The sequence below is a fragment of the Phodopus roborovskii genome, unplaced genomic scaffold (assembly GCF_943737965.1).
Source record: "Phodopus roborovskii unplaced genomic scaffold, PHOROB, whole genome shotgun sequence".
In the NCBI taxonomy this organism is placed as follows: domain Eukaryota; kingdom Metazoa; phylum Chordata; class Mammalia; order Rodentia; family Cricetidae; genus Phodopus; species Phodopus roborovskii.
Window position 1 is genome coordinate 19343719 of NW_026126459.1, and position 26651 is coordinate 19370369.

The window sequence follows — 26651 nt, forward strand, 5'->3', positions numbered from 1 at the left end:
TCTTGCATTCACCCAACTGCAGATCCAAATACTGGGGAAGGACTGTGGTACACACAGGAGTAGTCACCATCATTATTTATAAACAACACAGCACCATGGCTGTTTTCATAACATCTGCGTCAAATTGGCTGTCAGTGGTCTCCAGATGATTTATAGTATAGAGGAGGTTAATAGGTCAGATGTTAACACGATGCAATTTCCTATCAGGGACTTGAGCATTCATGGTTTGGGTATCTCTTGAGGTTGCTAGGTGATGTCTGACTGCTCGGATCCATGGCTTTGGCCCAGTGAAGACCAGCTTTCCTGTGCTCTCAAAGACAAAATTGAATGTTTTTAATATGTTCCCTACAAAATGATCTCTGGGGAAACTTGGAGGAGGGGATTTACTTGTGGCCTTCTTTGTATATATTATTGCAGTATACTGAGAACCATGGAAACCACTAAGAAAAGAAGGGACATCAACCTGTGTTGAGAGACCCATGCTAAGTTCTATCTCTCCCCTTCACTAGCCTTTGAATAATGGCCTTTTGTAGCTCATTAAGAGCACACTTAGATTTTAATTATGGTATACAGTGGAATATGGAATTCTATTAGCAGCGCTGATTATTAGGCTTGAGTACACAGACCTGCCTGAGTTGTTGGTTTGTGTTTCATGGAATGCCCATATCATGGATAATTATACTAGTAGTCATGGTGATAATTGTAAGACTATATCACTAAGCCAGCCCTTAACAACATGGACTGTGTGCTAGGTACGCTTCTTAGTGGTTCCTCATGAGGATCATGATGGATGTGTGCTACTGTGATCTCCTTTCTGTGGGCAAAAAAAGAGCCAAGACACACATCCAGTAACTTGGCAAGGTCACATAACGTACAAGAGACTTATCTGACACTTGAACATAGGACCTCTTGTTTCTGAGTCTGTGACGTTCACCACTGTGCTATACCTCTGCCAGCAGAATGGGCTGTGTGGGACTGGGCAGTTTGCTGAAGGTTTTGTAGGTGCTAACAACTGCTTGTTAGAACTATTAGAAAACATATATATTCCATTAAAACATTATATTTATCTACTTATTTCTCTTTTCCCCATTTATTTCTCCTTCCTTCCCTCTCCCTTCCCTCCCTCACTCCCTTCCTCCCTCTCCCCTCATTTTGTCATGGATGCATGCTTGCCACAGTGCATACATGTGGCAGTCAGAGGACAACCTTTGGGAATGGGTTCTCTCTGTCCACCCTGTGGGTCCTAGGGAGCAAATTCAGTTGATGAGATATGACGGCAAGACTTTCTACTCACTGACCATCTATCATTCAAGCTCTAGAACCCATTTTTTTATTCCATACTTTAAATTTGATTTCAGAAAATAATGTAAGTGTATTATTATTATTATTATGGTGTTTTGTTTGTTACTTGTTTGTTTATTTTCTGAGACAGAGTCCCTAGAGCTGGGAGTTCGGGCTGGCCTTGAATTTGCTATGGCTGAGGCTGGGCATGAACGCCTGGCCTCTCCTGCTTCTACCTTCCAAGTGCTAGGATTACAGGCATTTGCTTTCACATTCAGATAATTTTGCTTTTTATCAAGTGTTTATCATACTCTGGTAGAGAATGCAGTATTTAACTTTTTCTCTGGAAGACCTGTGATTAGACGAATCATGAAAAATTCCCCAAGTTACAAATGATATCATCCTAAGACCTACCAATTAGCTAATAATGAGGTAGGAACCTGCATTATGCAAGGTGTATTTGAATTCATGAAAGTGAAGTTTCCTGCTTCAGACATTTTATTATGTGTTTTCCTTTGAGTGGCAAGTCACGAAACAATCCTGTTTTTTAAAATAACTCTGTTCAAGATTTGACAATGTTTTATTTCTCTGTTTTGCAATTGAGAATAAGCTGCTTTTTTCCTTAAAATTTCTCCATATAGTAAGTACCTCTTTCTTATAGTAGTGAATGCTATCAAATCAAGACACCAGTGTTATATTTTAACATACTCAAATTGTCAAAATGTCTATATATTAGAGAAGTCTCAATTTTATGAGTACCTGTTCCTAGAATTTATGCATGCAATCCCATTTCTTGTCTTCCTTCCCTTTTTTATTCCAATCCTGCATGTTTAATCTGCTGGTCACCTTTCCACTTGGAAAAGATTGGCCCCCACTGCAGCTTTGTCCTATGTGTGATGGAGGAGGTTACTGCAGTCCCAACTCCTTGAATATTATCTGTGAAGGTGTTACCTAGGAATCACAACCTTCTTAGTTTGGGAAGAGCCATCCCAAACAGAGCAGTAAAATCAGTCAGGTTATGTATATGCCTGTACACCCAGCCCAGGAAGACTAAGGCAGAAGAACCATGAGTCTGAGGTTAGTCTGGCTTATATAGGGAGATCCTGTCTCAAAAACACAAAATCAAAACAAAACCATAGAAAAATAAATCCCAAACGGAGAATCCCCACCAGTAGAGACCATGATGGAGTAAGTGGCCTGGGCCCAAAATAGGTGACTTAATAGCAGTGTTTGTTGAGGACATATTGGGATAGAGATAGTGTGTTATTGCACTGTGTCATCCAGATGATTCTATCTGTCCCTGGGTGTGTCCCCTTAATGTTATCTCTTTATGATCATGGTGCCATAAAACTGATCATGTATCTGACATATGCACATGTGTGTGAACACACACACACACACACACACACACACACACACACACACACACACGAGACAGATAACAGATCACCATGCACTGTGTCTACTGTGTCTCTAGCCTCATTTACCACCAGCACCACCACAGTGGTCATTTCAGATTCTGGACCACAGTTACCAAAGGTATTTTGGGTAATTTATTTTCCTATTTGTATTTTGTTGTAGTGTTACCTTAGAGTTAGGCTGTGCTTTCCATTTGTTTGATTGTGACCACCGTTAACCATTGCAGACTCTTATTATTACTGCCTGTATATAAATCAAGAAAACCAAATTTTATTTCCAGCATTCTAATGTGGTAAAGCAAATTTGTGAATCTAGGAAGTCCCTTCTGTAAATGTTAAGTAACAGAGAGAAAATAAATGTGGGCACAAATGCTAGCTATTATAATCATCTTTTGACCCCAGCCAGCCTTTAAATAGCCCAAGTAATGACTGTTTGATATTTATTATGAAGCATATTAAATTCCCTGATTAACAACCATTTATTCCTCCTTTTTGTTTCATGTAGCAGCGAAAATAGATTGTTGTATTATCATTCTTGCTAAGAAATTTATACAATTATTCATAACCATATTCTGAACTTGGAGATATATTCAGATATTATTGGGGTTACTGAGCAGAAAACATTTCACTTTTGAGTGGCAGGCTCATGATTTTAAATTCCTTTCCTACTGAATATTAATTACAGACTCCATATGGCTGCCGGATAAAGCTCTGAGCGGCAGCCTGGAGATGTCAATTTCTACCCAGTCGTGAACTTTATGTGATTTAGTTCACTGTTTAAGATTAACTGACTGACCTCCTAATTATTAAAAAAAAAAAAAAAAAGATTCTTTCTGGGAAGTTCAAGGGCCAAAGAGTCTCAAGATGGCTTATGGTTCCTCTTTCTTGCTTGATCCTTCTCTTCCCTCCCTGCTCCTCCTATTTAATTCATAGTGAATTTGGGTCCCTTCTGCCATCTCTCTCCAATGCCAGTTCTCCAGGAGCAATGCTGTTTACACCCCTGGCATTTTAGAGTCCCTGCTCCTGGGTACACTATGACCACCCCCCTTCTCCCTCTGTGTCTCCTTTCTTCCTGTCCCAATCCTGGGTTTCTAGGATGCATTTGGCTGCTCCCAGTGGGGTTCATAAGCATGGCTCCCTCAGCCACATAAGATCACATCTGATTTCCCCTTGTTCTTGAATGGCACCCACTGTCCACCCACAGTGTTCCTTTCCTCTTCCTCCTTACACCCCCGCTTCCTCTTTGTGCTCTCAATGGAACACAATACCCTTTAAACTCTGCCCTCTCCATGTTCTCAGCCAGGCTTCTGCTCTCTCCCAGCGGTCACGTTTCTAGGCCTGCAGTACGACCACACCTTGGGTTGAATTTCATTTTGCCTTGACTTATTCCAAATGCACCGTTCTCCACTCTGTCTCCAGATCCATCTGTCCAAAGCAGGGGTATGAACATGTCACCCTCCATGATTTGCATGTCATCAGTGAGGAAAACCACGAACTAAGATGAGGTGGTAAAAGGACTTGTGTGGGAAAAACGCAAGAGTTCATTTCCTGGGAGTATTAGCATGCTAATCAGGACCTCAAAGGGACTTCTCTGAGAAAACCGGAAAAATGAATTCATTTTTTCCATGTAAATCAATTAAGTGAGAATTAAAAAAAAAAAGAAGTGAAGCTTTGAAATGAAAATACTTATTGTTGGATTCGGCCTAGCTGCATGTGAGTTATGTGGTCTTGGACAGCGCCTGCCCTCATCAATAATTATGACTAATAGTAGTGATGAAATGAGTTCATATTCAGCACAGGGTCTGGTACATAGTAAACACAAACATTTTAGTAAAATTGAAACACAGTAGCCACGTGCACAGGCACACATGTTTATAAAGTACATAAAGATGGAAGACACAGATGGTGCTTATCTATGTACAATGAGGTTGTTTAGTTATACTTTCCATTTTCTGTAACAGTTATTCATTACTTTACCAAGTAGAAACAAGAGACAGAAAGATACATCTTCCAGAGGATAAAGTCACATCCCTGTGTGTGTGTTTCATCCCATGTTCCTCTTGCCTTATCCCTTCTTCAGCTCCTGAACCTTCTCCCTGACTTTGTAGTCACCATGATTCTTCAAGTACCATGTTCCTTGTTCACACATGTTTCTGCCTACCTTTGCTGTTCATCCCTTTGTCTAGGTTGTTGCCATTGTCCCTTTTAAGATTTATCTTGACATCACTGGTCCCATCCGGTTGAGTATTAGGACACCTGTTTAAAACTGTCTGATTTATGTCTGTGTACCCCAGTGGAATGCTTCTCTCCAGTGCAGGGATTTTACTAGAAGCTGGAAATAAAATGTGATTTAGTAGCCGACCGTGCCATCCATGTTGCTGACAGTCCTAACAGAAAGAGAGGGCATATGTCTTCATGAGGGCAATAAATGCTGTAGGATCTCTGGTGCAGGGCCTCCAGTAGGAGAGAAGGAAGCAGTGGCTCTTGGAGAAACAGTTGGGGTAGTGTAAGTATTTCATATTTCTATCCAAGAGTTAAAGTACTGACTCGCCGTTTCCAGAATAGCTAACACAGAGCCAGGGAGATGTTCGCAACTGGAGTTTTCCATGGAACAAAGGCAGGTAGGTCATGGGAGAATGGACTGGAATTCAGATTGGTGAGGGGCTGGGCTTGAGGTGGGGTCTTTTCTGTGCTTGGTATGTGGTAGACACTCAGAAATGTTCACACTGCATAGTATCCCTCCTCCTAGGGTCTGTGGTGGACTGAGGAGTTTGGGAATTCCCACAGATTCTACACAATACTCTCCATGTGTGTGTCTTCCTTTGAGAATTTTTCTAAGGGAAGGGCTTTTGAATTTTACCAGATTTTGTTAAAGGATCATGTATGAAAAGCCAAGAGCCATTGTTTTGAAAAAACAAACAACAAACAAAAGAAAAACAAAACAAAAAATCTAGGATGGGGGGGTATTCTGATGGAACCTCCACCCCAGCCCCTGGCATCCATATACCCAAAGAGTATGGAATGTTCTGGTGGAAGCTCTGCCTCAATCCTCCTCCCCCATTCCCCTCTCTGCAAACCCTGCCCCATCCCAGAAAGCCAGCTAAATAGGGATCCTCCCCCAGAGATGCTCACAACCACTCCTATGGGGTATTTAAACTGCCCCCCCCACCTGGTTTTTGGGTCTCTTTCCCATCTCCTTTCTGGCTTGGCGGCCCGTGAGGGGACAGAAAATCATCCAGGACTGTTTTGTTCATTAAACTTGGACTTTTTCTATTTCCATTTGATTTGGTCTGATTTGGGTCGCTGTGCTGGCAGAGGGGAAACTTTTCAGGGCAGAGCATAGACTTGGTTGGAGGATGCCTTGGCTCCAGATGAGCTTGGCAGGCACCCTCACCTGCTAGAACCCCACAGGGACTGACCATAGCATGCTCTGGATTCTGGCTCCAGATGCCTTTCTCAGATCCTTCACAGGCTGGTTGTTGCCTTTTGATTCGCTCCAACCACCATTGCACTGTTCTTCCTGGGGCAGCTCTCTAGGGCAGGGAACATGGGGTTGAGAGAGAATGGAAGTGCCCGAGTTTTATTCTGCAGTGGCTCTGAAGAGAGCAGGCAAGCCAGCACTACAAGCATGGCTCCGCGGCAGCTTTTTTTCCAGCACTGAAGACTGAAGCAGCACCTACCTCCCAGACACAGTAGTTCTACTTCTTCATCCCCAGCAGCCCATTGAGAGATGTTGAACGCTCTGGCCTTTAGGACCCTGCCCAGGCAGATTCCTCACTCAGTGCAGACGTATCTCTGCCGTCTGCATATCTCTGTTCTAGACCAGGATGGACTTGGCAGATGTTGTTTCTCTTCTATCAGGCCAGAGTGGCTTACTGCTGATGTCCATGTTTGTTGAAAGAGGGAGCTTGAGCTTTCAGCCTGAAAGTAGCGAGTTCAGTTTGTATAGTTTATTGAGCACAAAGGAAGTTCCTGACAGCTGGAGAGTCTGGTATTCTTGGCTTAGTAAGGCAAAGAGTGCTTCTAAGGGAGGGAGTCTGATTTTAGCAAAGATAGGAGCTGCCTTTCCATGGGAGGGGTTTGGTTCAGTGTTGATCTGAAGCAACTTTTGATGCTATCTGTTCACTAAACAATATGGGTACCTTCAAGTTCCTGACCTCTACAAAGGTCATGGAACAGATATGGAGGGTCTTATTGTTTTGTTGTCTTGTCTCTTGTGTGTATGTGCGTGCGTGCGTGCGTGCGTGTGTGTGTGTGTGTGTGTGTGTGTGTGTGTGTGTGTGTGTGTTTAAAGCTTAGGAGCTAGCCTGGCACTGTCTTCAGCCCTGCTAGGGTAACAACACACCCTAGAGGGATCTTTCAGAGGGCTCTAAAGATCCACAAGAGTTAAAGGAATGCAAGATTCCAAAGACAGGATTGTCAAAAAAGGAAATGCAAGCGTCTTGATGGTTTTTCTGGTGTATGAGGTCACTGAGCTGTAGTGATGAATGTTTTTCAGTTATTGAGGAACAAAGAATAGGAAAATTTTCGTGAACTTTATTACAAGGTCTTCACTGGGGTCAGTTAGGAAGTATGTAGAATAGTTTCCTATGCTTCTGGCATAGTGACATTTAACAGCTTTGTGGATTAGACATTCCATTTTAACAGGAAATAGAAGGAAGCTTATGGTATGGCTTGGTAGTCTGTTAGGAGCAGGCTTGGTCCTTTTCAGGGGGAAGCATTCCTTTTGGGGCTCACTAAGACAAATGTGGTTCCTGATAGATGGCAGTTCTTTCAGTGTAGTGCCTGCCTGAGTTTATGTGACTCTAAATGTCATGTTTCTATTCATCCACAACTATGGTGACTCCAGTGTTCCCTCAGGTCACCTCTACAAGTGTCGCAGGTTCCTGAAGACATTCACCGTCTCCCGAGAGTGGCTGTTTGTGATCCACTCAGTTACTTGTGTGCCCTGAACAAATCTGTCTGTTGAGACTGCTCAGCCCCGCTGAGGCGTGCTCAGTGGTACAACAGATCTGAAATGCTTGCTTTCAGGGGTGGAGAAAAAGGAAAAAAAAGGAAGGAAAGAATTTCGTTATAATAAAGATAAATGTCTCAAGTAACATGGCACATATTTGGACTGTCACGGGGAGAGGCAAGCACAAAAAAGCCATAGGCAGTGTAGAGTCCATCAGGGTGGCAGCAAGGTGAATCAACTTTGATCCGAATGTAACCGGCTGATGATAAGGCCTCATCTCCCACCTCAGCTGTGTCACACCCCCTTTTATTTGCAAGCGTTGAATGTGTGAGCAATTATAGAAAAACTGGAAATGGTGGAAAGCTGCAAAGAGAACCAAACAATAACAAACATCCCAGCCCTAACATTCGCACCCAAACAGAAGCACCGGACATGCTTTGGCAAGCTGCCTCCCTGCCCCTTCAGAAGGGCGTTTGCAGTCCTAGGCATTCTCTCCTGCCTTCTCACTTCCTTGCTCTCTAACCATGCCTTCTGCTTATTTTATTTTTTTCATTGTGATCATATGTACATAGACTTTTTCATTTTAACCATTTTCGAATTTCCATAGCACTGAACATATACATTTAGGCAACCATCACCCTTATACATTTCTGGAACTTCTCATTATCTACATTCTATATCTGTAAAAATTACCTCACAAACAACATTACGTAGCCAATAGTCTGTCGCATATAATGTACTATATCTGCAAACACATAGCAGGTATTTATTTTGTGCTCACTGTCATAGTTTGTGACTAAGGTAGTAAACAAAATACGGGGTCTGGGGGGCTGGAGCAATGATGGCTTGGCAGTTAAGGGCACTGGGTGTTCTTGTAGAAGAGCTGGGTTTTGTTCCCAGCACCCACATGGTGGCTCACAACTGTCTGTTACTCTAGTTCCAAGCGGTCTGATGCCCTCTTCTGACCCTTGTTGGGTACCTGTCACACTTGTGATACACAGACAGACATGTAGGTAAAACACCTGTGAGTGTAAAACTAAAAACATTCAGAAATACTGTGTTTGTTCTATGGGACCTTAGGATCCAGGAGGAAGTGGCCAGTTTGAGTCCTGCAGTGGTGCCAGGAGAGTTTGACTTGAGGTTTCATTTACAAGATCATTCCTTGGTTGTCACAAATCTCATGCATCAGTTCTTCTCTTTCATAAATAGTAATATTTGTCAGCTGTTTATTCATATAAATCTTTGCTCATATTTCATATTTAGCCTTTGTTTTCTCCCTGAAGGAATTCTTGTCGTTTTTTTTTTTTTTTTCCTTTTGTTTTCATCAGGGTTTCACTGTGTAGCTCTGGCTGGCCTCAAAGTTGCCACGCTCCTGCCTCCTTGCTCCAATCTCTGGGCCTATAGGTGTCCTCTCTGTCTCTTTCTGTGTTAAAGATGTAGCTGTACTGACTGGTGACTGGAGTAGGGACGAGTCACGCAGTGAGTGTGTTCCTCATTCTCTTTGTCCCCAGCCCACACGCAAGTCCTCGTGGGGTGTTCGCTGCATCTCAGCTTTTCCTTTATTGGAGAACTTCTGTTATCTTGGGAAAGTAGTCAAGTACATCTTACAGTGAATGCAGGGGCCTGCCCTGGCTTGAGCAGGACAGTTTATTATTAAGTCTTACTTTGTAGAACAGAGCTGCTACACAGGCTTCTGATATATTCATTTTGTGATGGCTGACAGAGAATGTGCAGTTGTTAAGATGTAGCTCCAACAACAAGCATGCATATTTGTGCTAGTTTGTGTATGTTTTAAAAATACACAATTGATCTTCCTTTTAAGGCAATATTTACAAGGGGGGAGTGTGGACGTGTAGGTCATGACTTGCCTGACATGTGGCAAGGCCCTAGATATCTTCAGTGTCACACATATGTGATGTTAGCATTGCTGAGTTAAAAATGGTACCATCATCTTCCCTTCACAGGACCAGGGGCTGTGACAGCAAGAATTAGAGAAAGGCCATGGGATTCGTCTGAGGCTGTAAGCCCTGAATCAAATGTTGTTCAGGTGGAAAAAAAATCCCAGGTTTAAATTCTAGACAATTTCCGGTAATTCAAATCTCAAAACCTTTCACTGTGTTATCAAGCCCTTTCATTTCAGAGTGGAAGGAATGATTCATCTTTTCTTGTCAGTATTCTTTCTTAATGTTGGCAGTTCCATCCATAATTAGAAAGCATTGGTGTTTTCATCATGAAAATGGCTTTCTCAAGTATAAAGCCAAAACCACTAAATTCAGTTGTTTAGAACTCACTGGCATTAGCCTGTGCAGTTACTTTTATGTAAAAGCAACTTAGAACAGATTTGGGGCATTCTGGGTTTGACAGTGTCAGTTTGCTCATGTGTCACAAGAGGCCGTGGGAGTCAGAGCAGCCACTGAAGAGTCCCAGGGGTTCACTGCTCCGCATGCAGTTAGCTGAGTCTTCTTTTTCTTCAGTTGTATTCATTTGCAAGGGCAGCCTTAAGAGTATCCCAGAGCAGGTCAGAGAGCAACAGATGTTTATTTTCAGATGTTTATTTCCTCACAGTTCTGGAGAACCTAGGTCAAGGTGTCAGCTTCCCTGGTCTCCGGAGGTCTCCCTGCTTGCACACAGCTGCCCCCTGTATCTCCAGATGGTTTTCCTCAGTGTGCGCACACATGGTATCTCCTCCTGCAGACAGAAGTCTTCTGTTCAGGAACCAGTCTGATTAGGCTCCACCCTAACAGCCTCATGTTAGGTAACACAATCATTCCCTTAAAGGCTGCATCTCCAAATGGTCCCCTCCAACCAAACCAAGCATTAGGGCTTGGACATGAGTGTTCTGAGGAGTCACAGTTTCTTTAACATTGTTTTGTTTTCATTTGGGGAGATGAGTATGAAGAAGACACCAAAATTAATACTTTGCCATGGTACTGCCTGCTCTTAGGGGGTAGAGGGACAAGGAGAAGAAAAAATAAGTAAAACTGCTTTGATAGTAAAGAAAAAACAACTTTCGCTCTCCTAGCCCTGGCCTGACAAGTGAGGCTGGATGTGGTTTTCTCCATGTGTTAGTGTTGTAGGGAGGCATCCATGCGCTGACTCGTCTGAAATGCTATGTAGCAATCTATCATTCCAGTGTGTGTGTGTGTGTGTGTGTGTGTGTGTGTGTGTGGTCAGCTATTAGTGGGCATTTAGGTTATTTCCAGGCCACTCCCACTCCTAACTACCCAAGTGGAGAGCTGTATTCCCTTTAAAGCCTAAGCTGGAAAGAGCCACTTAATAAAGTGAGTAGGCCAGACGTTTTTTGGTGAAAACAGGCTTTGTTTGCCAGTTTCCTGTTTATTGTTGTTTAGGGCTGTATGCACCTTTCAACCTCTTGGAAGAGGCCCACGCTATGAAGGGAGGGGTTTTCCTTGGCCACTGAGGTCATCTCAACCCTCAGCCCTACCCAGGAATAGGGGTCTGTCTGAGTCACTAGCAGGAGTGCCCACTTGCAGTTAAGTCGAACAGACTTTCTTAATGGCTGTTGCCTGTGACTCCTTTCTGCCTGCCCCCAGCCTCTGGCAAGGTGGCAAGGAGCCAGCTATGTACTGGAATGTGAGCAGTCTTAGCACTCACCAAGATCTCAGTGCAGGCCAGGGTGGCCGGCGGCTCTTGAGGTTAGCAGACCCTGTAACCCAACCAATGTTGCTTGGATGCTGAGGGTGGAGCAGTGCTGTGCTTTGTTCAGGGTTTCCTACCCTAGCCTCTTTCACCCTTAGGTGTCATCAGCCATTATTTTATAAGCTGTGCCATGATGCAGATGCTCTTGGTCTTTCTGGAAAAAGAGGCTGTGTCTTAGAGGTGTTCCTCATTGCCAGGGCCCTGGAGAGTTCATTTTCACCCAGGAACTTCTAAAACACACAAGGCCAGTGTCATATTTACCCAGCTGTGAGAAGGGCTGGGAAAGAATAGTCCTCTTCTAAAGCAGCCTTTGGCTCCCTTTGCAGAGCCAAGGAAGCCCTGAGGTGGCATGTGTCTCCCTGATGGCATTGGTTCTTCCGAGGCTCTGATTTTGTGGTGCTGTGGGACATGTTGTGTGTGTGGGCCTGGGAACAGGAAATGTGTAATTCAGCAATAGATTTAAAGGGTTGTCTGCAGGGTTTCTAATTACTGTTTGTTTGGTTCACCAGTGCCTAATAAGTGGATGTAAGTAACCTCAGGAGTGAGGAATGCAATGCTCATGTTACAGGCAATCATGCAAATCAAATTCTACCCGAGGATTGCAGAGCACACACTGTGGAGTCATTGTTAGAAAAGCATGCCATCGGATTTTCAATTTAGAACAAGAGCAGTTTGGAACTTTCCTACCTGTCAGGCACTGACGTGAAGGACACACACACCAGAAATCAGCTACTGTGTGTAAACCCATTTCAAACTCACCAGCAGTCTCTGGTGTTTCCTTTTTAATTTAACAGGACAATGAGGGAGGGGGGGGGCTTCTCTTCCCTTCCTTCTCCCCTCTTCCTTCTCCCCCCTTCCTTCTCCCATCCATCATTGCCCATATGGGAAACCAAGGTCTACACCAACCTTGGATAGAGCTGAGCACCAGCTTGGGAATTTTCAGATGTCAGGGACCTGATCGCCAACCCTAAGGTGCTGGTTTAATTGTCTGTCTCCACTGAGATTTTAAGAAGTTACTAGGGGAATTAATCTATCTCCAGGTTAAGACACCTGGGGTTTGAGGTGAAACTCAGGCCTGGCCACACATCGGCAGTGCCTGGAGGTTTTGAAGTAACCACATTTCTGGAGGAGACAATGGGCTTCTGAAAAGCCCCCAGGCAATTCCTGTGTGCAGCAAGAGTCTGGCCAACTGACTGACTAACCTAAACATGTCCTGACAAGGAAAAGCGAGATCCAGGACAGTGGCTTGGTCAAGGTCAGGCCTTTGTTGCCAAGGCAGGCCTGGGACTCAGGCCTGATGCCTCTTCTGGTTTCTGTTGCCCAATGCCAGTCCTTATGTTTGTTTATTGTATTTATTGATACCTCCTCATCCTTCAGGTGATGTTCCTGACTCCAGGAGACCTTTTCTGGCTCCTCATTCTCTCCTACCATCCGGTCTGGGTAAGATCCCCTTGGTTGTGTTTGAAATGACACTTTTAATTAGGGTTCCCCTCACTCATGCGGTCGGTTCCAGAGAACAGCCCCTAATGTTGTTGTCCATTGTGTACTTGATGGTATGTGTTAGGTCTTAGGTACCACTTGTTGAATTGTAACTCCCTAACTTTTGGTTAATCCGTCAGTCCATGTGCATTGCTAAAAATGATCGGATTCTGTATACTAGCTCTGACAGCTAAGTTTATTTCCCGTGGCCTACTGCATTATGGGTCAGGATCCTTTTGGCTGGTAGGGAATGTTTGGCAAGACTGTTAATGGCAATATAATGAAAAGATTTTGGTGACTTGGCACGTTGCTCAGGGTGCTTTGAATAGCCTTCTGCCATCAGGGTGCTGATGTGAGGAAAGGGAGCCTGTGACCCCCCTCAGCACATTGAAGGTTGTCCGATGAAAATAGTATTTCATGGAAACGTGCTTAAGTCATCTTTGTGTTCATGCTGAGTATGTAACTGTGAGAGGCCATGGGCCAAAGAGCTGAATTAAGTTCTTTGGCTTCAGATATGCAAGTTTTCTTAAATGAAAAAAAAAAAAAAAAAAAGTGCTTTCTTCTGTCATCCTACGTATTTAGAATTGTGGTTTTTACTGGGACATCTTTGTCAGCTCAGTGTGCCTGTGTTTCCCAGTTGTGGCTCTTAGCCTTTAGGTGGCTGTGATGCTCAGTGTGAATGTGATGCATGAAACGATTGTCACAGGTGTAAGATTCAGACTTGAACTTTCTTGGAACCAGGGCAGCAAGCTGGGCAGCATTGGGGGTAGATCCCAGGATGTTAAGGTGTTGAAGAACAAAAGCCAAAGTGCATAGACCTACTTTGAAATCTGCTTAAGACATTTCACAGGTTCATTGTTAGCAGGGACTGTCACAGCCAGGGTGTGTGGAAGCAAATCCTATATGTCAGGGAAACACTTCCAAAAACAAATACTCCTAAAAGTGTTAGCAGAAAGAAAACAGGTTTACCTGGAGATAAGCACAAAGGGCTTCTGTTTGCCTGTGTTCTGAAACAGGTTCTCCGGTTGCAGGTTGGCCTTGAATTAACCATGTCTCAAGATATCCCTACATGCCTGATTTTCCTGTCTCCACCCCTTCAGGACTAGATCACAAGTGTGGGCCACCACACCTACTTCCAGACTGTAAAACATTTCATATTGGGATTTTACTATATTGTAAAAAGTGCATTTTTCATCACTTTTAAAATAAAAAAATCTCAAGAGCAATTTCTGCCAGATTTTTTTTTTTGTTGTTGTTGTTTTACATTTTCTAGAAATAAAAAGGAAGAAAGAAATTTGTATTAAACCTATAAGGCACAATGTTCCCATCTAGATCCACTATTGACCTTCTGTCTTCTGTAACTGCCCTGAAATTTAGGACTCAGGTTTTACTAGTAAACACACACGCGCGCACACCACACACACACACACACACACACACACACACTTCCTCTTTCTCTCTCGTCCTCTCTCTCTCTCACACACGCGCACACACACACACACACACACACTCTCTCTCATATACTCTTACACTCCTGTTCATGAGGGAACAGAGCTGGAATTTAAACTCAAGTCTTTCTGATTTCAAAGTTCTGTGTCTTTGGCCTGGTGTTGAGGTCTCCAAGTAAGACTGCTTATTAACTGTGAGAATGTACTGTCCTGATAGAAGAGTGCTTGCTTTAGCTCAGTGTTTCTCAACCTGTGGGTGGAGACCCCTGGGTGGTGGGGAGTCAAATGGCCCTTTCACAGGGGAGGCCTAAGACCAACAGAAAACACATAGCATATAGTTACATTATGATTCATAACAGCAGCAAAATTGTAGTTATGAAATAACAGTGGAACATTTTATAGTTGGGGTGGGGTCACCACAACATAAGGAACTGTATTAAAGGGTCACAGAGTTAGGAAGGTTGAGAACCACTGCATTAGCTTCTTGGATTATTAAGCATTGGTACGTTAATGAGAAGACAATTGTTTGTGAAGTGTGGAGAAAAGGGAATGGATATACATGTCAATGGGAATGTAAATTGTCAAGCTGTTTTATGAACATGTTAAAAGTAGAACTTCTGCACTATCAAATAGTCCGGTTTCTATATGTACCAAAGGAAATGAGATTAATATTTGTGTCTCTGTGGCTGTTGAAGCATTAGTCACAGTAGCCCAAATTGGAGATACCTGTCTATTGATAATAAATGGATAAAGAAATTATGTGTGTGTGTGTGTGTGTGTGTGTGTATACACTGAGTATTATTTAACTGTAAAAAGAAGGAATTGTGCCAATTGTGATACCATACATGACTCTAGAGGACATTGTGTTAAGTAAAATAAGACCAAAAAAAAACAAAAAAACAAAAAACAAACAAACAAACAAACAAACAAAAAAACCAAAGCCAAATGCTGCTTATTTGTGGAATCTAAAAATGTCAAACTCATTGAAGCAGAGACTGAACAGTGGTGGCTGGTTGTCAGGGCTGGAGGAGAGAAAATGTACAGGTGCTGGTCAAACAGTACTTAAGACTTCAAGGGGAATGCGTTCCAAGTACCAGTATGCAGCGGCGTGGTGGTGTGCGCAGTTATGAACCTGACTGACGATGTATGTGCACAGTAAAGACTCTTATGTGAGTGTGTTCACTCTTTGCCAGTTACATAATCTTAAGAGGGTAGAGCTAATGGTCGCCTGTGGTCTAAAGTCATAGCTTTAGAGATCTGTGATCTGAGTCTCAGATACATTTGATTTGGAAGAAGAGGATGAGCAAAATGGTGAGTGATTTGTGCTTCATCACCGAGATCCTGGATTTGAGAATCTGGCCTCCACAGTGTGCTACCTGTGTGATTGTGGGCAATTCACTTAATCCCTCTGTGTTAGCTTCTGCTTCATTGAGTTATTTCCTTCCCACAGGCCCTGAGTTAGAAAAACAGAGTATTCCTATAAAACGGTTCTCAGTTTCTCTGCTGGGACACTGTCCACTTCCTGTTTGGGAAGCTTGTCCATCAACCCTCTGGGGTTCCTAGGTGGGTCACAGGGTTTTCCTGGTTGCTTCCTGGAGATCTCTTACTAAGCTGGGCGGGATGAGACATCCTTATTCTAACTGAGCTGAGGATCGATATTCTGGACCCTTGGGCCATCTGAACACACTTCTAGATGAGATGAGGAATGTGGTGAGGTTCCGGTTCCTGCATAGTGAGTCACATAGGTATTTGTGTGGCATTCAGGCTTATCTGGTGTGTCACCTTCCTAAAATGTACTGTTTCCCTAGCTCTGGGATGTTACTTCACCGGAATTCTGCGCACAGCTCACTTCCTTCTTGTAACTACTTCCCAACTTGCCTTCCCAGCTCCTGTATCCATTCTTTGGTCCTCTCCTAGCAATTCCTTCACTGTAAGATATCAGAAAGTCAACTTTTTTTCTGGTGTCATTTGGGCTCCGTCTCCAAGAATGAAGTCTAAATTTGCTTCACGTCTCACCCATCCTGCTCTTCTGGTACTTTTCCCATCTATGGATGGTGTTACTCTCTCCCTGTTTCTAGAATTGAAATGTTATCTACATGTACTGGGTGGGAACCAGCCATGGCCTCTCTTGTTGTCTATTCCCTCCAGTATGTGAGTTCTCCCTCTTGTGTTTGTCCCCTCCGTCTCCACGTGGGTCAGCCTTGTCACCTGCGCCCAGCAGTGGTTTACTGACTGGGGTGTGACTCCCACTCTTGCATCAGAGTGCTCTATGATGCTGTCATGCCCTGCTGTTATTGCTTGGCAGTGTGAGTTTCATTGGATTCACTCTGGATTCTTCCTTCACCTCAGTTGGTTGCTGAGCCCTTCATCTCTGCCTTCCTTTGGGGTCACCTTGGCTGGATATCATGAGGTGTCTGACATGAGGATGAATGCTTTCTCCATTGTGTTCTTTTAGTCTTGGTGGTTGACGACAAGGCATTGTCTTCAGCATACCAAACCCTTTTCTGCTGCCATGTCATCCACTTCCCCTCTTTCCCCAAAGCTTTCCTTTTCAGTCAATGTCTGTCCCATCCTCTCAGGTCTCAGATGTCATTCCTCTGGGACTCTCCTCTCACCACTCACCCCAAATAGTTGTCTGTAGTATTATCTGTCACAGCAACCTGCTTATTTCCTTCTTATCACTAAGCAGTGTAAGTTACTTTAGAGGTACTTACTCCAGACTTTGGTTGCATAATTAAAGCCCCCCCCCCAAAAACCGATATTTTATGATTTGTGCATTGACGCATCTTTTGCATGCTCATATTTAGGTGCTGGATATCATGAGATGTTTAACAAGAACATAGGTTCTTTGTCTTGGTGATTCATCCCAGAGTGTATGTCTGTTAGTCAAGTGCTCTGCAACTGAACTACATGTCTTCCTCTTCTTTTTTGTGAAAACCCATTTGTCTATTATTTCGTGTGTGTGTGTGTGTGTGTGTGTGTGTACGTGTGTGTGCACGTGCGCGTGCAGGATCCCATGGAGGTCAGAAGAGGGCATCAGATTTTCCTGGAACTAGAATTAGAGGCATTGTGAGCCACCATGTAGGTGCTGCAAATCCTAATGGGTCCTCTGCAAGAACAGCAAATACTCCTAACTGCAGATCTATCTCCTTGGTCTCTCCCTTTTAAGAAGAGAAACAGAAAAAAAAAAAAAAAAATGAAAAAGACTTACAAAGTTAGCCTTATGCTTGCACAAGTGGTAAATTAAATAATTCCTAAGGTTTGTTGTGAAAGTGGCCCTGTCTCCCATTCCATGTTCCTAGCGACCAGTGTCTTCCACTTGAACTGTTTCTTGTAGTCATCTCCCTGCAGTATATTTCTAATCAATACATTAAAATTGTAATTTATCTGTTTTTCAGTTTTAGGCATTCTCCTTCGGTGCCAGTATTTAGTTTGCTTTCATATCTCCTTGCCCCTTGTTTCTCTGTTCTCATTTTGCCAATTGTAATCATATTGTGATTGTACTGTAATTTGGGTGAGATCAATATTCAGTGTTTACTTTATTGCAACTGTGGAATCTTCTCCACAGATGAGATGTTTAACATAGTTTGGTTTATGTTTTCCCTCAAGATTAGATTACATGACCAATATTGGATTTTTATCCTTAATTTTTGATATAGTTATAAATAATTAAACCATAATGTCTTTACACTTGTAAATCTTTCAGTATAGCCAGTCACACAGGAATCCGTCAGGGTCATCATTAGAGGAAAAGCCTCAGAAACCACCTGCTCCTCTTGGATGAGAATGAATGGTACCCCGTTAGCACCATCCCACCAACTCCTTTAGTCTCTGTCTTGTACGAAGACCCTGCTATGTGTTGTCTTATGGTTGGTTTAGTGTTTCCTGAACACATTTCCAGTGCCTCAGGAATGTGGGGATTCCAGAGGTGAGAGACGTATGTCTGAAAATGCCTTCATCCTCCTGGATCTTAGGGTAATGCCTTAGCTAAGTGTAGACATTCAGGGTGGAAGCCATCAGCTTTCAGAGTTTGGATACCTTCTTCATTCCTGTTTCTTGAGCTATTTCTTGGAAAGTGACACACATCAGATCCCGACCTTGAATTTTTGTGTGAAAATCTTCCCCCTGGAATTTTGTGAGCTTTTCTTTTTGAATCCTAACTTAGAAATTTTTGTGAATACATGGGGAATTAGCAGTTCCTTTCATTCTGGCAAGCCCTCTCCTTCCTTCATTTATTTTCTTTTCTTAAATGCGCTTGGTTGATTTGGAACTCACTGTGTAGAATTCTCAACCTTCCTAAGGATGTCACCCGTTAATACAGTTCCTCATGTTGTGGTCACACACACACCCCCCTTAAAATTATTTTCATTGCTAATTCATAACTGTAATTTTTCTCCTATTATGAATTATAATGTAAATATCTGATATGCAGGATGATTGATATTCAACCCCCAAAGGGATCACACCCATAGGTTGACAGCCACTGATGTAGCCCATGCTGGCCTTGAACTTTCAGAGATCTGCCTGCCTCCCAAGTGCTGGGATTACAGGTGTGCACCACCAAGCCTTGTCTTTCCTTTCAAGAAGAAAGTTTAGTTCTGGGAGCAAAGTAGCCTTTGATTCTAGGAAAAGAAAAATGTCCTATATGTCCAGATTTTTTTTTCTCTAGTTTCTCTGGTCATGAATACTTCTGTCTTCTGATATTGCCACCACCCTAGTCCCCCACACACTTTGCACAGTGCCTCTTTGATCTCTTGGTCAGCTTAATGAACATTCCCTGAATTGGATCTCTCAAGCCTGCTAGAGAAATTTTAATTTTTAATTTCTGCTACAATTTGAGGTTCATTTCCTTCCTTCCTTCCTTCCTTTCTTTTTTGTCCTCCAATGTTTTTCTTTTTGGTAATGTCTTTTGTTATTTCGTGGATGTATTTGTCTCAGGTGATCAGTCTGACGATGTATTAATCCCTCTCCCTGTTACACACACCACAACCCCCCCATCCCATCCTCCCCCCCCCCAGCGCTTTTATCTAAGGAATTTTGCAGATTCCTCCTGCAATTCCAGGCTTCCTTCACAGTGACTTGTCTGGATGGTCTGTTTTTAGGAAGCCTTGATATTGATATTTTTAGGTCTTTATTATTCTTGACTCCAGCTATTTATGAATTTTTTTTCTCCTATGAGAAGAGAAAAACAAAGGGAGGGGTGGAGGTGGACTGTAGACGTGGCCAGGGCACTTGTGCAGGCTCTGTGTTCAGTCCTTAGCACTGACTGCTCTGCCCCCTCCCCCCCCCACAGGAATGTTAGCTTTCTGTGAGAAAACAGAAGCAGTGGGGGGGGGGGGCTGGGGAGAAGTCTTGGAGCTTCCACATTGACAGCTTCTGTGTTAATTGTCTTTTCTGTGTGGATCTCCATTCTGAGTTGGACTTAGAACCAGTGCATGGATCCTCGCTGAGGAAACAGTCATAGGTTTAGTGGGACTGGGGTAGAGGCTTTCTGTCCCATCCCCCACCACCATGGAGTATGCAGGAAAGGGGCGGGGGGTGGGGGGGGGGACGGACAGACTGATTTTTAATGGAATTTGCCTTAGCCATCCTGCCCTATTTTTTGTCTCCTCTTCTAGAAGAAGGGCCCCTGGCCCTTCCCCTTTTAGGACGGCGCTTCTCCAGTGACTAAGCTAATTACTGCTTGCCTGTGTGTTCTCTGTCATTCACGCACATGTCCCCATGTCCTCTGTCCTCCTTGGTTTATGTCCTGGTAGGTCAAGGCTCTTGTTGCTACATGCTTTGATCTCTGTTTATTAGGCGTGCGATCACATGTTTCTGTGCAGGCTCCGACTCTCCAGTTCATGAGTGTTTACTTCAGTTGAGGTGGGAGGACAGGGAAAGGAGCAGACCTGTGCTCTGTTTCTAGATTAGCCACACCTCTATAAACATGCCCACTCTCTTCTGGCTTTTCGTCCTGTCCTTAAGACCAAAGCCTTGAAGCAGATGGTGTCAAGTTTCCTTTTACTCAAAGGTTTATTTCATTTAAAGAATTAAAATTATGTGTAACTAGGCTTTAGCATAGGGAGTGGAGATGCTACAGTCTACAGAAGAAATGTGAAATGTCAGTGTTCCTTGTATTAGTCAATAAACCTTCAAGTTTTAACTAAAACGGCAACCCGTTTCATGAACAAGAAACTTGTAAAAGGTTAAATATTCTGAAGTTTTTTCCCTGAGGACACTTTTGGTTGGTGGCCATTCAGCATCGAAGTACACTGAGTACATTCTCAGAAGTGAGGCGATGTTAATTTCATTGGGGGTGGGGTAGGAAAGCTAGATACAAAGGGGTGTGTTTTCCCCTCTTTGCCTCCTAGAAGGGAAGGCCTCCTGGTAGTACATTCCAAGAACTGTGCCCTTCCTGTTAGATCTATGTGTGCAGAGATAATAGTACCATCTATATATTCTTTTCTCCAAGTTGCTTTTCTTAGCTGGGACAGCAGGCAGTGGGCATTGCCTGTCACTGTGGTTTGGACTGGAGAGTTTAATCATTAACCCAGCACACTCCACTGTGGTCAGTACAGTGACTGAGGAGAAAATGGGCTTGTGGCCTGACTGGGGATGGCTTACCTTGGGCAGATCCCACAGGCTGACCCACCCCACCCCAGTGCAAGCCTAGCACGTCCTTGGAAAGGTATACGGATTGTTCTGGTAGTTCATCAGGTGGTTGTTATTTACTGGGTTCTTGTACTGACATTTGAGAACCATTATTTTAGGGACAGGAGGCCAAAAAAAAAAAAAAAAAAAAAAAAAAAAAAAAACCAGCCCAGGCTTTCAAGTATTTGCAGAACTTGGGGGCAAAAAAAAAAGACTGAAAGAAGCCTGGGCAGCTAGCTGGTCAACAGTCCTGTCAATCATAGAAGCTGTTTGAGACTTGGCCTTCCTCAGTTGGCACCCATGTTTCTCCTTCATAGTAGATCTTGCTCAGGGCCAATGGGAACGTGTGAGGGGCACTGCCTCAGCTTATGTCTCCTTCCTACCGAAGCACATGTGCAAATAATTCATATGTTGTATATTATTTGAATAGTTACAATCACATTTTATACTTAGAATGCAATTTCTTTTTTGTTTTTTAATTAATTTTTTATTTTACATGTTGATTCCAGTTCCCCCTCCCTCCCTTCCTTTTAACCTCTCTGCCCTCTCACATGCACCCTGACCACCCTCCCCTCCCATCCCCCACCCCAATTCCACATGTAGGGCAATGCCATCCAGGTGGGGTTATGTAGATCTGTCAAGTCATTTGAAGTAGGGACTAGGGCTTCTCTCCTGTCTCTAGGTTAAGGCGGTATCCCTCCATGGGGGATGTGCCCGCAAGGTCCTTTTGTGCACCAGGGATACATCCTGGCTTCACTGTCTGAGGTCTCTTAGACTGCTCAGGCCTTCTGGCTGAGACCCATATTCAGGGGGCCTGAGTCAGTCCCATGCTGGATTCCCAGCTATCAGTCTGGGGGCCCGTTAGCTCCTCCTTGTTCAGGTCAGCTGTCTCTATGTGTTTCTGCAACCTGGTCTTGTCCTCCCCCTCTGGATCTGGATTCTAGTTCGACTCAGTGTTCAGTTGTGGGTGTTTGCTTCTGTTTCCAACAGATACTAGATGAGGGCTCCATGATGGTGGAAAAGTTAGTTGTTGATCTCACTATCCGGGAAGGGCATTTATGGTAGCCTTTCCACTGTTGCTCAAATTGTTAGTTGGCGGCAGTCTTGTAGGTCTCTAGACCTTTCTTTAGGTTCAGTTTTCTCTTCAAACCAATAATAGCTCCCTCTTTTATGTTATATCTCTCTCTCTCTCTCTCTCTCTCTCTCTCTCTCTCTCTCTCTCTCTCTCTCCTGGAACATGGTATGTACTCATATATGGATTTTAGACCCAGAGCAAAGGATCACCAGCTTATAATTCACACCACCAGAGGAACTAGGATACAAGGTATATTCTAAGAGATTCATATAAAGTCCCTTATAGAAGGGGGAAGGGACAAGTTCCCCAGAGGACAGGGGAAGTGGGGGGGGGGCAGTGAACGGAGAGAGAAATAGGAGAAAGAGAAGGGGAGGAGAGGAAAGCACGTGCGACCAGGAGGATTGAGTCAGGGTAAGATTAGAATGCAATTCCAATGCATTCTACTGTCATTTCTCATTTTTTCTTGTATGAACATGTGGGGTTGTGCACATGTATGGTGTGTGTGTGTGTGTATGTGTATGTATTTGTTCATGTGGCCATGTGCACATGTACATTTGGGGGGGGGGGCGTGTGCTGGGGAAGGCTGGACGTTGGGGCCCTTCCTTTATCTCTCCATCCTTTCTTCATCTTTTTTTTTTATTATTTTTATTTTTAAGATATGGTCTGTCACTGAACCTGGAGCTCACTGATAAGCTAGGCCAGCTGGCTAATGAGTTCGAGGGATTTGTCTGTCTGTTGTCCCCTGCCTCCCAGCACTAGGGTTACAGATGTCCCATGTGTGCTGGGCTCTGAACTCAGGTCCGTGTGCTAGCAGGGCTGGCAGTTTGCTGACTAGGCCATCTCCTAGCTCGCATGCCTGTTTTTGATGCTAGTATGCCTGTCTCCTCCGATGGCTCCTCCTATTTTTTTTTTCATTTTTTTCTCTTAATAAAATTGTGTATGTAGGAATATATCATATGGATACATAAACAAACCACAGGACAGACATAAAACATGTTTTCTTTAACTTTATGGTCACTTAGGTTCTGCTTTCTGCCATTGATTCTTTATTAAAGATTTATTAGAGCCAGTACACAAGGACTTCAGCCAGCCCCCAGAATCTATAGCAGAATAGATAGAACTCCTTTTCTCAAAAGGCTTATAGTCGCTCATTACATTTTTTAAAACTTTTAATTGACATAGTAATTGTACATACCCATGGAAATCAGTGTCTCTGTCTCTCTCTGTCTCTGTCTCTCTCTGTCTCTCTCTCTCTCACTCTCTCTCTCACACACACACCAGATCAGAATAACTGATTGGTATTTGTTTATGTGGGGGTCACTCCAAAATTCTCCCTACTGACGATTTGCAGTGTATAATCGATTATTGGTATCTGTTGTTTTTGCACTGTGCTGTAGAACATTAGAAGGCTTTATCGCACTGCACCACCGTGCCTACTAACTGCTCTCACTATTCCACATTTCCAGGACTCTAGAAACCAAGATTCTGCTCTATTCCCATGAGACCTGAGTTTTTGCTTCTGTGTAGAAGTCAGAAGTGTGCAGTGTGTCCCTCTGTGCCTGGCTAATCCCACTTACCACAATAACCTCTAGTTCCATCCATGTTACAGCCAATGGCAGAAATTTCATTTCATTGTGATAAATGTTACTCCACATTCCACACATAGTATTTATCCATTCATGGATATCTAGCTGATTCTACACCTGGGCTAGTGTGACTGCCTTGGTGTGTTCGCAGATGTAGTAAGGACTCAGCTTCACTCTGAGCCTCTTTCCTGGCCCCTACCCCTCCCTCATTATTTTTGAGAATTGAGAGCATGTCCCTCTCCAGGTAAGGGCAAACTATGTAGCTTAGATTAGCCTTAAATTCCTAATCCTCCCATCTCACCCTCCCTACTGTTGGGACTACAGGCCTGTGCCGCTATACCCAGATTTACCAGTCTCTTTAGTCTCTTTTTAACCAGACTTTTTAAAATGTAAAATTTGCCTCATTTATTTTAAAGTTATTTATAACAAATTGACCATATTTTATTTATTGTCTTTCTTAATAAAAAATACAATTTTCCCTTCTCTGATTTCTTTAAAATTTTTATTGTAATTGATTGATAAATTTTTATTGCAGCTTGTTACACACTACAAAATGGTTTCCTTCATAGAAAGTCACTAAACAGTTTATAGGACAAAGATACTTTTTCACAGTTTTTTTGTTTGTTTGCTTGTTGTTTCCTCAAAGGTCACTTTGACTGCTAAGAGGAGATGGGGCCGGGAAGAGGGTAAAAGTTGCTGACAGAACAGACAAGAGGGAGGTGCCATTGTGCAGGGGGCTGGCAGGGCAAGAGGGAGAGTGGAAGATGGAGTTCAGAACCCTTAGCCCCATAGGAGGCTGAGTGTGCTGGTTGGTATAGGGCCAGGGAGTGACGGTTGGTGGAAATCAAGGAGAAGGACTTTTGGGTGGGAGTGTGTGTCTGAGACATTGGGACATTTCTGTGTGGCACTCACACATAGACAACGGGAGATGAGAAATGAAACAAAGCCAGGCATGGGAGTCATGATGTGCTAACAGATGTCCTGGTGTAGACTGTGGGGGAGTTCTAAGTGTTCCCCCGAAGGGAGGTCCAGCCAAGGAGGAGATATCAGTAGAAGAATCCAAAAGGTCAGAAGGACCTCATACACAGAGGATACCTGTGTAATATGAGCACCGGGGAGGCTGAGGAGGAGCCAACCTCAGCTAGGAAGGAGCTCAAGGTCAGCCCAGGGTATAGAACAACTGACACCAGTCCCCACAATACCCAATAGAATCTCAACAAGTGTCTTTCAAAGTTGTCTTGGTCAGCTGTGACAGAAATCACTGAGATGTTTGTGAGGCAAATATGTAAGACAGACAGCAGGCTGTAATAGCCACTGTTGACCTTTGCTGGAGCAGGTAGAAGCAGATTGCACATTGGAGGGGTGCCAGCTATACCTGGGTGCTCATCAGTAGTAGTATGGGTTTGGACCCTTTTTTTTTTTTCTTGTACTGCTGGGATCAATCTAGGACCTTGCACATGCTAAGCAAGCATGTCACTGTGGAGCTGAATTCCCAGCCCTTAGGATTTTGGACTGTGTTAGAGTGCAGTAAGTACACTGAGAAAGGCTGATTAAGGTTGTTGTTTTAACTTCTTATGATAACTTTATCTTTATTGTTTTATTCTGATTATAAAGCAGTATATACTCAGTGTAAATGTTTTAAGCTTTAAACATATAACCAAGAATCATGTCCATAACTATGTTTCTTTATATGTAGTCACAGCCATTTGGGATATGACCATCAAGATTCCTGTGTGTTAACTAACACACACATGTGTGCGTGAACTCTTCAAAACAGTTTACAGAAGTTCAGTTTGTAAAGATACGCATTCATGGGATTGCTTCCTTCCTCATGCTGAGCGTGTTGCTGTGGAATCTTCTACAGATTGCACTTTGTTCATGTCAGACATGCTACAGGTCTGCAGTTAGCTGTACTACTGTTTATTACAGTGTTTTCTGGAAGTTTGAGCTTTTTTTAGACATTGTTGCGCTTTAGATATTGTTGCGCTCTCCAATAGCTTTTCTCTGAACATGTGGCATCCTTGGGTATATTTGTATTTCTTCCTATGCTACAAAGTTCCTGAAGTGGAATTGTGGGGTCAAAGGGCAAGCAGTTTGACATTTTGATAATGCTTCATTTAGGGGTGTGTTGTTGTTGTTAAATATAGATGGAAGATATGTAACCATGAGAAAGCATTGATGTTGGGAAGAATAAAGAATAGTTGAAGTCACAGAGGAAAATGTTGAGTAGTCAATGGTGAGAAGGCCAGTGGGGATGGGAACCATGGTCCAGGAGGTGGCTTTGTGCTGAGGCCAGAGGGGAGAAGCCACCCAGCTATAAGGAGGAGGAAGGATGGGTGGAGGGCGACAGGATCCTTAGCATTGCTGTATCTTCAGAGCTTGCCCAGTGCAAGCATTCAAAACATTGTGCTGCTTCGATGTATAGTCGAATAACTAGCCACTCCTTCCAGGAGCTTACATTTTTGAAAAATTAAACATTATGATTTCCTACTGAAACCAGTTGAGGGGTTGGGGATTTGGAAGTTCCTTCTTACACAGTGAACTCTGGCCCAAATCAGAGAAGACACCCAATTTAGTCATTAGAAAAATTTTAATGTTTTGTTAATATGCCATAACTATACCCAATGGGCTTCATCATGCCTTTTTCACATATGTGCATAGTGGCTTTAGGTCATCTTCTCTCCGCTTGCCCTCTTGGCATTTGTTAGTCCACTTCCACTGCCGTTGTGTGCTTGTTGGTGCACAAGCTCACATTTGACCCAATGAGTTTCATTATGGTTTGTTCACAGGAGCATGGCTAGGAGTTTGTTTGCAAGTCATGCACAGTACACCCGTGGTTCTGCCACTGAGAAGGTCTCCCCATATCTCATCAGTCATTATCTGCATCTAAATCCTCCAAGATGGGTAGGGCCCCATGAACCCTAGCTCCTACCATCACAGGGTGGTATGGCAAGCCCAGTCTTAGGTGGATCATGTATAAATCAACAGGAATGTTTGAGTTCAGTAGTGCAACAGCCACATTATATCTAGAAGTCAACATTCTGTTGTGTCCTGGCTTCTCAGGCTCTTACAGTCGTCTGCCCCTTATCTCTGCTGTTCTTTATGACTTGGAAGGGT

The 26651-nt window shown here is 43.4% G+C and overlaps 1 protein-coding gene across 1 annotated transcript in view; it reads left to right on the plus strand.

Moving 5' to 3' along the window:
- Nucleotides 1-26651, plus strand: part of Ano6 (anoctamin 6) — a 173474-nt gene that overhangs the window by 24293 nt on the left and 122530 nt on the right. The window contains exon 2 of the mRNA XM_051189739.1: nt 12691-12753. Within this exon, the coding sequence (XP_051045696.1) occupies nt 12691-12753 (63 nt within the window). The remainder of the gene's footprint in view (nt 1-12690; nt 12754-26651) is intronic.